General features: G+C 44.5%; 1 protein-coding gene and 1 long non-coding RNA gene across 2 annotated transcripts in view; one reads left to right on the forward strand and one right to left on the reverse strand.

Annotated features, from left to right (window-relative positions):
- Positions 1-2,303: 2,303 nt before the first annotated feature.
- Positions 2,304-12,933, forward strand: part of LOC137901228 (lipoma HMGIC fusion partner-like) — a 37,511-nt gene continuing 26,881 nt past the window's right edge. Inside the window, exon 1 of the mRNA XM_068745241.1 lies at positions 2,304-2,688. Coding sequence (XP_068601342.1) covers positions 2,304-2,688 — 385 coding nt within the window. The remainder of the gene's footprint in view (positions 2,689-12,933) is intronic.
- The window catches only part of LOC137901229 (uncharacterized), a 36,932-nt gene continuing 34,584 nt past the window's right edge, over positions 10,586-12,933 (reverse strand). The window contains exon 3 of the long non-coding RNA XR_011105702.1: positions 10,586-10,900. This is a non-coding gene — a long non-coding RNA (uncharacterized lncRNA). The remainder of the gene's footprint in view (positions 10,901-12,933) is intronic.

The following is a 12,933-nucleotide window of genomic DNA, read 5'->3' on the forward strand; positions in this document are numbered from 1 at the left end:
TCTACACGGACACTTCCACGTCAACGCAAGACAAATGTTTTGGTCCGTCTGAAATAAACGTCCGGTCTTGTCCCGCTGGTGAAGGATCCGATGTTCCGTGTTCACGTCGAGTCGACCGTGTGACGTTTACATGGGAAATAAAGTCCTCTGTAGCAGGGTTACACAAAAACTGCTCAAATGGTGTCAGTAAAAAACACTTAATTTTAACATAGAAAACCCAATTTACGGGTGAAGGGTGGAGGGCTCAGAACCCTAACCCTGAATCACACTAACTTCTTTCATATACCATCTTTTGGAAGAAAATAGTAATATATGTTTCACCATCTTTTTTACAAACCTGATTCTTGTACAATAGTGGGGATAAAATGTTTATGAATCAATTGACTTTACACTATTCCTGTAGTAGGAATACCGTGGTTCCGGGGGTAATTTCCAAGCCTTAACAACAGACATCAGGCTGCGTTCATAAATAATCATATTAAAAATTCACTTAAACATAAAATCAATGAACACATTTCTCTGTTCTATCTTTTTGAAATTGTTGTGCTAGTTCTTAAGTGTTATTCAATTTAAGACATTGATAAAACAAAGGAAAAATATAAGTCATTTTTGAAAATTATTTACGATAAGGACAAAATTATGGTATATATATATATATATACATATATGTATATATAAACAAGGATTGATTATCGATGGAGGCCTGCGAGTTCATTGACTCCAAATCTAATTTATGTAATTGTCTTCGATCAAGGTCGACAAGTCACCTTGAAGTCAGTGGCCGCTTTGACTCACCAATTTTCTGTTTTTTCGTTCTGCTGTGTTTTTAAATTGGCCTGTGAAATCAATTGAATTATGTTGTAGCAAACGTTAAAAATAAATCATATAGTTACTTTGTGTTCATATTGTAATTCAAAATGGATGGATGGATGGAATTTAACTATTTTATTTCCCTCCCTGTCCCTCGTTTAATCGCAACAACCACTCGTATGATTCCGCAGATAATAAATTTACGAGGCGTCGTGAACGCAGCAGGAGTTTGTCAGTAATGATAGTCGCGCTGAGTCCGGCCCCTGGGTGGGGATTTGTGTGATAGATGGTCACCTCTCTCTCTCTCTCTCTCTCTCTCTCTCTCTCTCCCCCCACCTCCCCCCCTCTCTCTCTCTCCCCCTCTCCCTCTCTCTCTCTCTCTCTCTCTCTCTGTAGGAATGTGGGCAACATTCAGGCAGCGCCGCACGTTTCTGCACAGCACGGTGAATAATTGATCTTGATAATATTGATGAAGAGGAAGTGATTTGTGGACTGAATCTGCGGCCACTTTTTGTATTTTGTATTTTTTTTACATTTGCATTCTCAGATCGAACGCATCCTATCCTCTCATCGACTGCAGAAAAGTTTGTTTTGAGGCACAGCTGGAGCCGCGGATGGACACCGAGCGCGACGTTTACCGGAGCTTTCTCAGCATGTACCGGTAAGCTTTCTTCTTCTTTTTCCTTTTCGTTCATTATTTACATTCCGACGGTGATGCCACTGCGATACCAGGCTGCAGCGCGTTCCGTGAAAATGAAAAATCACTCCGGTCCTTCATGCAGCGGCTGCTTGGGACTATGTCTGAGTTCCGTATGGGGCGCGTCATAATAAGATGTTACAGTGTGGTCCCGTGGTTTATCTCATTCTGCTGGGATGTCCCCCGTAATGGTTTATTATTATTAAATGTGTTTATGCCCGCCTAAGAGAAGTTTTATCACTGTTTTCAAAATGAGAGCAAATTTCATAGTATTCGCGTAGTTCAAATACCTTTTGGGATATACACGTTTATATAGTTTATTTATTATGCTCCCTTGCCTTATCAAAGATGTGAGATGGAGATTAACCATTGCCCCAGGGTTTAGTTTATTATTCATTAGATTTGCAGTGAATAACGATTCCTTCTCCTGGTTCAATGGACACTTTTATTTAGTCCAGTTCTTTTTTTTTTTTTTACTACTTTCCATTCCGGAAACATACTTACTTGTGAACTTTAAAAAAAAAAGTTATATTTGATTCCTTGGGTCCTTTCATATCTGTGTACGAGGTATCTCGTTTTCACCTTACGAAGGTTTCCGTTTAATCTTTCCAAAAGCCAACCGCATGTTTCTTCAGTCTGGATGTTTGTCTTCCTCCTCACAGGGACCCGGAATCACCGAGAAGGTAGAGGCCGCTGGTGTTAAATGCTCACGGCGAGGCTTCCCACACCACAGCGACCGTCGTCAAACTGCTGCTAGTTCAGCGCCTGTGTGAAAGCGCCCCGCAGACTGTCTGCCATGGCATCGAGCCTGACCTGTTCGGGGGTTATCTGGGCCCTGCTGTCCCTGCTCTGTGCTGCTGCCTCCTGCGTTGGCTTCTTCATGCCTTACTGGCTGCTGGGGACGCAGATGGATAAGCCGGTGTCCTTCGGCACCTTTCGCCGTTGCTCCTATCCGGTGAGGGATGAGGAGCGGCAGGTCACCGTGATGCTGGAGCAATGCGGCCGTTATGCCTCCTTTAACGGCATCCCGAGTCTGGAGTGGAGGATCTGCACGGTGGTGACGGGGGTGGGATGCGGCCTCCTCCTCCTGGTGGCGCTCACAGCGCTCATGGGCTGCTGCGTCGCTGACCTCATCTCGCGTACAATTGGCCGTGTGGCTGGCGGCATCCAGTTTGTTGGAGGTGAGTAGTTTCAACTGGATGCGCCAAAGCTCACAGGAATGATGGTTTTAAATGTCGGATCACGTGTTTCTTTTTTATGGTTTCCTTTGTATTCTAACATCACACTGAGGCTGTAGATTCTCTATCACTCCTATAATAGATTAGTGCGTAGAACTGGGAAGGTCCTATCAGCTTGCTGAAAGACGTATCGTTCGTGAGAAACAAAATGACATTTGTTAGGAAACAAGCCGGCATAGAAGTCTTTAATAACCACGAGAACTCTTCTGGCTAACATTTCTGTGCACACAAAAGTTGCTTCCCCAGATGCTTGTCTCTGTAACAAATGGCAAGACGTCCCGTGAGATGTTGGGTAACGCTACTTGCAGCTAATGAGGTGAGGTTAGTTTACACTTTCGAACCAATAGGGACACGGCGAAGCAAACGGACTGAATGAATATTGACGGGGCGAACTCGGCCTCGTTCAGTGCTTGATTTCACACCAAAGCGTGTCGGTGCCTAAGGTGTCTGCGCTCACTTTGTCAATGCCTTTTGGTCTTTTGTGCTGTTGGAACAGAATGCGCTCCTTAAAGCTCATATGAAACCCTCAAATCTGTATTTTTTTTTTTTTTTTTTTTGCGTTTTTGCTCTATGCAAAAATAACCTTTGCTTCAACTCGACTGACTACAATGAGTGGACGCGGCGCCGCCCGAGCACCGGATCTGTCTGTCCGTGCCTGTTCTTGTTGGACAACTCCTGGGATGTGAGCTCCGAGACAGAGCTTACATCGAAGCCACTAGTTTCTCTGCCCTAGTTTAAGCAGCAAAAAGTCCCCAGCCCTCTCATTAACTCATGAACATTTGCTTGCATACTGTGGCTCACCATACTGCTACTTACACCCCCCCCCCCCCCCCCGCATCATTAAAGTCTGGCATGAAGTAAAAAAAAAGTGATGCGACAGAGAAGGCAGGTTGCAGGCGGATTTGACAGAGCTTCCAGGTTTTCCAGAAGGATAACTTTTCCGAGGATGCGCTGCATCGTGCCATGGCCTAGTTCTAAAAGGCTTATACTTAAGAACATCACAGTATTAATGACGTATAATGTGCAGGATGATTAAGGTGAAGGCTGGCTGGTTTCCACAGAAATGGTGCACTTGTATGTACGGAGAGTTCCTCCTATGCAGCATTACAGCTATATAGCTGCTATTTTGGGTTATAGGATTTAAAAAAAACTCCCTGTCTGCCCTTTCTGGGGATTTTATCTATTTCTGGAGTCACAAATTCATAGCAAAGCACGTACAAGGGCCATTGATCCGTAAGTTTAACTTGTCCCCCGGTGAGCTAAATGGAGGAAATGTATCAGAAGGGCTAATTGGAAGTGACACAGTTAGACAGCTCGGTGGGTTTGTCTCCGTGTGCCGTCTTCTCAGTAAGTGTGATTCTGGAGCGAGAGAGAAAACCACCTGATGACTGAAGCGTTCAGGAGTCTCTTCTCATTCACGGAGAAACAAACATCAAAGGGGGGGGAGAGTTAAACACCCCCCCCCCCCCCCCCCAGAGTTTCAAGATTCACTTTTTGATGCTGGTCTTGTTTTGCAGGCCTCTAATGAAGTGCAGCCTCTTCGATGCAAGTAAAACATCCATCCATTTGACTCGATCCCAGGAATCCGATTTAGGATTTATCGGCGTTCTCATTAACTGTAGCTGCGACTGAAAGGATGACCTTTTTAACGATAATGTTATTGTTGCAGGTCGAGCGTTTTCGCTCTAATGTTGACTCTCTCCAGACTCACTATATGGCCAAATTGTTCCAGGTCTGGTTAATTGATATCGGCAAAGGCTCGGGTCACATTTATCCTGCAGGCCAGAGAGTTGGACGGAATATGGTGCTGTGAGACTGATCTGGTTCATAAATCAAAGGCCTGACAACTCTGTGTGCTGCTTGCATTCACCAACCGCCTCCATTGTAGTTCCTTGGGTATGCAGCGATGAAGAGACGTGAGACCGCTCTGGCACAGACATGGCGTTCAGGCATTAAAAGATCCTTCACTTGGATTTAGTTGTGAAGGGGTTTGGTGAACGCAGACCTGCAGAACCCGAGCATTGTCTTTTGGATGCCGCAAAGTGAGAGGAAAGCTTTCCACCCCCCCCCCCCCCCACATTTATTTTCAAATAGCATTATTTAAGACCTCTGGACGACGAGACATGGGAGCATAGAGGGTTATGCTTGTCGTCCCCCCAGTTCAGCCGTAATAGGAATTGCCTGTCCAACTCAAAAATCGCTGGGCAGAATTCCGTGAAATTCCACACATGCTTCGTAGGGGCCCTCAAGCTATAGGTCTCATAATCGGTTTTGTTACGGCTGTGTTTTAGATCTGGGCTCAGAAGCAGACTCGGAGACCGTTTAGGTTATTTGAGTGGGAATCTACTGTCTTTAGAGGCGCGCTGTTTAGTCCAGAGAGCCGGGCAACTGGCAGGTGATTCTCACAGCGCGGACGCATCTGGGTAAGACCTCCGTTGCTTGAGAGATGTGTAAAAGCAATGAACTCGAAGGCGACGGCAAATTTTGGAAGACTACATTGTCAGCACAAAGAGCGAAGTAGGAAGTCTGATGAAGATGCAATTTAAGAAGCAGAATTCATCAGTTGATCAATGCTCATTTAAAATTTGTTTGACACTTTTAGATGAATGTTTGTCATTTTGTTCACGTTCACAGAGGAAAGGGGTTTAGTTTGTCCATGTCTAGATATATAAGGTGGGCATCTTTCTTTTTTATTTCTCAGTTCATTCCTCTCTATTTGACAGGCAATTTAGTTTTGACATTTTGCTATTTGATTGCCCAGCGATGACTGGCGGTTTGGCGGGGCCCTTTGATTGGCCGACAGGTCTGCTCGGTTGCCGGTTAAATATTAGAGGTCATGACAGGAGCTGAGGGCCTCATCAGGTCTGACAGTCAGTCATTTGTTTTTCTTTCCATTCTCAGACATGACTTTCTCTTCATGATATTTCTGCTTGAAGGGTGCATTTAGAAGTGAGACGCGCGTTCTGCCTGTGGGAAGGTCGGGTCTGAGTTTGTGTGAACTACTTTACTGAAAAAGAGCGAAAGTGAGGGCTCGATGCCAAATTTGGGAAAGAGCACTGTGAGGTGGAAAAAACGGGTTGAGAGGCTTGTCTGTACTTGAGCCGGAGATGAATTACAGAAGGCTTTTTAAAGTACCTATTTAGCACCTCTTGATGATCATACTATATCAGCGTTGTTGCAGAGGTCGGAGTGTTTATAATTCTCCTCTTGATTCATTGAAGTTTTGATAGCTCTCGGTGCTTTGCTGTTCCTTGTTGACGTTGAAGTTCAGTGACGTCCCCTTCGTGATGTGAATGAGAAATTCAGGACCATTATTTCTCTGTTGCCTTTTTTTCTTTTTTTAAAGACAAACAATCGAATGAAAATACTGTGATCCAAATAACAATGATCCCAAAGGTTGGTGTGCCGCATTTAAAGTCTCATCACGAGCGATCACATCACGCTGCACCCTCAGACAATGTCAACTCAAATGTCAAGTTGAATCAAAGTCGTTTTGAACATTGATAAAATGTCAGGGGGGGGGGGGGGGCATGGCATCACTAGGATGAAGGATAAAGTCTGTATGTTATTGGGAAAGAAGTCTTTGAGACTGAAGGTAAAAAAACAACAACAATGTGATGCACGACGGGCTATACTTGTCCTTTTTCAGGGAGTTTTTGGGACAGTATTTTAAGATCCAAGCAGAGGACTTCACATGAACTGCTGCTGTTTCGGAGGCGCTGCAGTCCCGTGAGGTGTGTTGTCTCTAAAGGATGATGAAACAAAAGAAAGCAGTTGGGAACAGTCGAATGCAGCACAGTAGAATGGTGTAAGAGAAAGTTCTGGTCAGCTGGGACTCTGTAGTTGGGAGAAATACTCGATTCCACTGCTGCGGGTGGGCTAGAAGCCTTTATTACTCATTAGCCGTGTTGTGTGTCTTTTACGTGAAACATTACACTTGATGTACTTCGATGACATCAGAAATTGTAGTTATTCCCATTTATTTTTGTTTTCGAACCCGCCCCCCCCCCATTTCTGAGTGACATGAGTTTTAATTTATGAGGCGTAGAAGAAAGATTTGAGTGTTCATCTTCATGAAATACTGGCCACACCAGACTCCGATGAAGCTGCAGTCGATCGGAACTGTCACTGTTTTAGTATAGATGGACATTATTTGGCTGCGGAGAAGAGTCACCCTTGAAATGGGATTAACTCTGGGCCGACTTTGGTTAACTTTACTTCCTCTTTCAATGCATCGCTATCTTGACTGGCTCTTTTGTCCCACCAGTGGTAAACCTATGATGCACAACATCCAAGAGTGTCCTGGTCATGTGCATCCGTTTAATCGACCGCATCTGTTTGTACAACCTTTTTGAGCTCAAAGTGTTTTTATAAAGACACGTGCACGAGCAATGCATTTAAAAAGTTGTGGAAATAAATTACAGATGGGCTGCCATTGTGGCTTCCATAATGCTGCCAAGGGCTATTTGGCATATATAAGTGTGTTGTCCTGTTTGAGCGCCATACCAGCACAGCCAGGAGCTTCGTCCTTGTGCCGGCTTTGTGAGTTCCTGCCAACTGGATCCCACCCAGTCCCGGAATGTGCGCTTCCATTCCCGTTGCACCAGCGGTACTCATTTTCAAGAGGTACAGCAATATCAAATTGCATCAAATATGAGGGAGGATTTGGTATGGGGGTGTTTCTGCCTGGGAAAGTGTCTTTTTGAAAGTCATTTTACTGATGTTGCATCATGGAACATTTTCCGAAGCACAGCACGTCTCTCTTCCCTGTCACGTCCCTGTATTCCTTCCTTCCTTGTAAGCCTTCGTTGGATTTGATGGAATACACTTTGTAATTGTGTAAAATGAATGACGTGTGTGTGGGAGTGACAAGCGAAGCCTTCCCACCATGGCATGGACAAGACGCATTGTAATGTTGTTGTTGTTGTTGTTGTTTTTTATCTCATTGTTCTTTACTTGTGTTTCCAGCCACTGGTTATAAAGCTCTGTTCCTCTGGGTTGATTGATCACCCAAAGTGCGGACCGTTCTTGCAACGCTGTAATGCTCGTGCAACCGGCAGCTATTTTTCCTCAACATACACTTCTTTCAAACCTCCACCAACATCACCTCGAGGGGAATCGGAGCCAGAGAGCAGCTGAACGTAGCCTGTGCAACACATTCAGCCTATTTTCTTCAACTCTCTCTTTCGAGCCCGTTTCAACTTTCCCCTCGTTTTACTTTATGTTCACCCTTCTGTGCCCTTCTTCTCTCCCTCTTTTTCTCCTTCACTCGCTCTTCTCCTCCTTGCAGTGGCTGTGCATGTTATTTTGCACTAGCAGAAAAAAACAAAAAAACAACAACAAATGGGCTCCGCCAGTACCCGATGACCCAGAAAGTGGACCTGGGCTCAGATGGAAATGCGGATAGACAGAATGAGAAAATGGGTAACAGAAAAGAGCGGTGGAAACAGAAAGAAACAGGGCGGAAAGCCCAGCATCAACAGGGATTTAGTTTGTTCTAACAGGAAGTCTGGGGGAGCAAAGGACAGACAGATGGGTTATTTTAGCCTTTTCCTCTGTAAAGTCATTGTTGTCCTCTCATAGTAGTAAGCAGGCTTTGTATTGGCTGGTTTTGTTTCTCCAAACAGAAACAGAATCTTGTGTGTTCATGATTGGCTGCTGTGATGAGAATGTAATTAATTTGCAATATGACTCTTTAAAAATATTGTAAGAATGATCATTGATAAAGAGAAACACCTTTTTTTAGGCTGCATTGAACAAGTTATTAAAAATTCTGTCATGCATATCAAAAATAATAATAATCCAAATGGCAATTAAAGGAAGCTGTACGGCAGCTATAACTTTGACCCTTTCGCCGTCTCAGTTTGGTACGTTACTGTGTTAGCATTTGCTCTGTATTGCAAAGACGGAGCCGCCGAGGTTTATGGGATTGTCATTGATTTCTTTGGGAGAACAGTCCAAAAGGAAACTTGAACCTAATGTTAGATAAAAAAGTCACAGATCATCAAAATGATTCATCTTGACATGAATGTCTGAACCAATCATGCTGTCCATCCCAATCGGTCCAGGTGTTCCAGGTGTTCATTTTGGAGGAATGAGCCCAGAACTTCTAGTATGACTAAAAAAAGGTGGCTGGCATGTTGATGACATCACTGTTTAGTTGTAGCCATCTGGAAGTAAATCAGCTTTTTGTAGGATGAAGCAGGCAGTAAAGTATTTCTGAACACTGACGCCTAAAACAGAGACTGTATTTGAATGCATGAATCAGCGCTCAGACAGGTGCAAAGCAGATGGCGGCCGCTCTTCCTCTGCATCAATGCTGACACACATTGTGTCGGGCATGTTTGACGCCTTTGACCTAGTCTATACTTGGAGTGAGCAATAATTGAGTCACATTTAGCAGTTTGGCTCATCTTATCGTGACTGTTAGGTAAATTTTTACAGTGTGATCAGAACCACAGCGCGAATACAAGTTAAAGGCAAAAAGGAGGCTGACCTGTTTTCCCCAAACTCCCCACATTTGACGTCAAATAGCACAAGAATAAGATGGAAAGCCTGCATTTGACCAGTCAGACACCTCAAAGGGGGTCTCAGGCAGCGAGGAGGCTGAATAAATTAAGTATGGATTGGATTGATTGGGTCCAATCCCTGCGGAATGAAGTATTTATACCCCTTTCTACAGTCTCAGAGGCACCATACTTTTAACACTACAGTTAATTATACCCGGTTCGTCTTTGTGAGGGGAATGTAGGGTCAATACTCCATTTGTACTCCCCTCCCGGTCGGTCGGGGGAAATAGAATGTGGTTTAGATTTATGGCTGCACATCTGTGAATAAAAAGGAAGTGCAGAATAGCCAGGAGAGCGGTCTATTCTTGGGGAAAGGATTCCAACGTAATTGCCTGTCTTTAGTCTGTTTACCCTCAAACCAAAGAGACGTAAAATTGTAAAACCTCCATTTCCCAAAGAGGCAATGCAAATACACCCCCCCCCCCCCCCCCCCTTTTCCACACTTTGACTCGTGGATGTCTCTTTCGTTTTACCCACTGCGTTCAAGTGTCTTATTTCTGCATCGACAGTTCTGATGGTGAGCTATAGAAGAATTAGGCGAGGGTCAGTGTGCAGCCCTGGGAGAGAAACTCTGTCCCTCATTTAGGCCCTCTAACGTCTGTGGCCTCGGCGCGAGACGGTGAAGACACGTGAAGGTGCCGTAAAACAGCTGAGAATCTTGTCAGGGGTGGTGGGGGGGGGGGGGGGGGGTCACCTGTGCACAGCCTGTCATGAGTGGCCCGCAGTCTCCCCATGACTTGGTGACATGAAAACGCCATCTGCTCTTTAAAGAGAAGACTTTATTTCTTCTTGTGCATGTTTGTTTGCGGCTCCCCGTCGTTTAGTCTGCGTGTGGCGAGTGTGTTTATGTCCCGTCTGCTGAGGTCACGATCTGCCTCAAGTAATGCAGGGAATTCAGGGTAAAAACAAATATACTGTTACTCCCTTCCCAACCGGCACAAGCTCAATACCACTGCGTGTTTAATTTGAGGATTTTAAGATTAGACTGGCATAGTTTACCAAATTGAATAAATGTCTCGCCTTTCCTTTTGTTGTCTCAACAGCAGCGGGTTAAATATATTTATAAAATATCTAGCTTGCCAAGAGAGACGATGATTTTCTGTAATGAATCCATATTTGTGAATTAGACGTGTTTGTGTGTTTGGCGGTCAATACAAATGGGAATTTATTTGAAGTAGTCGAATGTGATTTGGGGTATTTTTGTTTTATTTTTATTTTTTTTGGGGGGGGGGGGGGGGCTTTCAAAATATTCAGTCTAAGATATGCCGTCATGAGCAAAATGTCACTCCTGCCATTACCATAAAACAACAAACCAATAATTGGGCTGCATGAAATTATGTCTGGAGAAAAACTATATACGCATGCCTCAGTTTTGATACGGCTGACTCAAGCTGAACGATGATCTGCATCTTGAGGCCCTCGGCTACGCTTGTGGAAACTGAGGAGGGCTTTGCGTTTGGATGGAGGGCGACACAGTACGACTCCAGTCTTGCTTTGCTTCCCAGACTCATTCTTTCTGGTCTGCAGCAGTTGGGTGGGCTCTTTCATGATAGGATCTGGTTTCCACAACAGCAGGAGGTGCAGCCCTAAAGGAGAGAGGAGGAGGAGGGGGAGGGTGGGGTCAACATTTGGAGAAATCCCTGGAGTCTTGAAGCAGCCAGGTCTGTGGAATTCACAAAGTGAGCTTCATTTCGGAGAGTGAGCTGGAGAAGGCTATAAACAGGACAGAAGACACGCTCTACCCATATTTGTACGTGCATAATGAAGAGCAGCAAGAGCCGATGCCCATATATGGGAATGTTAGGGGAAAACCGTTTGATGGAAGGACTGTCGACTAAGATTTGGAGACCATTACTAAATGAGACAAAATGTCTATTACGGTAGTTTAACACATTAGAGAGGACGTAGTGCCAGATTACACAACTGAGAAACGTTTGTGCCAGTTGCAGTTTAAACAAGTGTATGGGGATAATGATGCTTTATGATGCTTGATCTTCCTTACCAGCAAATACGTCTATTCTCAATCTGACACCATGTTATTCTTGCCATATTCTCTTTTTTCCCCCTTTCACTTATGTCTTCTTTCATGCTTCTCCTGTTCTGTGATTCTTGAAGAGGAACAAAATGTCAAACAACTAAAATAAAAAAAGAGAAGAAAGCTGCGAATTCTGCATAGTTTTCCGAAGGGAACACGAGAAAACAATGGTACTCTTTGATCGAGAAGCACCATTTTGCTTTCTGCCCTAATTCTGTGAGTCTCTCTGGACGAATCTGAGCCCCCTCAGATGTTGTTCTCCCAGGCGAGATTCTGTTCCATGCATTGGCTGGAGGTCTTTATGGCAACGGCAAACTGGGTGTAGTTACAGCTGCAAAGAGTAAATACTCCAGCAAGGACTTGCTGTGTGACTCATCATCCAGCAACGCCTTGTGCTACAAATAACAATGTTCCTGATCCCGTAAGCATTACTGAAGTTTGTACCTCTTTGTCTACATCTTCATGCACTTTGGGAGGATGTGAAGTTGTGCCAGAAACCCATATTTTGTAGTTTTGCAGAAGGTTTTGCTCACAGGTGTTTCAGCCAGACTGCAACAGAATCCAAGGTGGGTTTTTTATGTTATTAATTTTTTTTTATCTCAAATTCCAGCTGTTGTTAGAGATGGATCATGAAAGTTGACATCCCGAGTGACGGATGAATCCAAAATGATTAAATAAGAGTTGCTGTCGGGATTACTTACACCTAAAGACACAAGGAAAACACCATCCTTATGTATAAAGCTCCAGGATAATGACGACAATCACTTGCCCTCTTTCTTTAGTGACTTTTATTTCAAGTAAACCACTTCAGGACAAACTAATCCAGATCCATGTGAAAGCATAAAAGTAGGATAATGCTATCCAGCGTCTGAACATGTATTGATCTTCTTGTTGAAAGACATAAACCCCGTTACGGGTCCCACGGCCTAATGTTTAGGTCTGACCCCCTGCTTGTAAGCTCTTTAATGTGGGTAAATTGACAGGAAACCAGAAGGCTTTTGACAAAACACAACCAAAGGCAACGATGTCACCTGATAAGGAGAATTTGTAATTCGTGATTGTGCGGGGAGCCTAACCCTCGGGAGAGGAAGCGTGTTGCTCTGCTGCCAGCGATATCGTTCACACCTACTTATCTCCTGCGCCGCCGTCTACGACTTGATGATTAGTGAAGCTACCACGAACTGTGAGTGTCCTGATGGTGCTATTCTGATGTTGCTGCTTGGTTGGCGTTCCCCTCAGGGCGACTCCTTTTCCTGTCGTCCGTCTCTGATAGAGGACTTTAGTGCAGGGAAATTGAATGTATGGCTTTCATTGGAATTTCATGAAACGTTTTTTTTGGCTCTTCCTAAAGAAGCGTACGGGCGAAAAACCAAAATGAAAGGCGATTCCGCTGATTGCTCCTTACGACTGCACCGTCTCGGAACTGCTCTGACTGTGCGATGGCAAATTAGGAGCTGATTTATGTTTCCTAACGCTGCTGAATCTCTGGGAGTGCAGCTGGATCACGAAGTGGAGTCCTCTAAAGCTGTTCGGCTCAAACCGTTTCAGCCTAACCGTGATGGTTGCTCGCCACGCCAGCTGATG

The sequence above is a fragment of the Brachionichthys hirsutus genome, chromosome 11 (genome assembly GCF_040956055.1).
Source record: "Brachionichthys hirsutus isolate HB-005 chromosome 11, CSIRO-AGI_Bhir_v1, whole genome shotgun sequence".
Taxonomy (NCBI): Eukaryota; Metazoa; Chordata; class Actinopteri; order Lophiiformes; family Brachionichthyidae; genus Brachionichthys; species Brachionichthys hirsutus.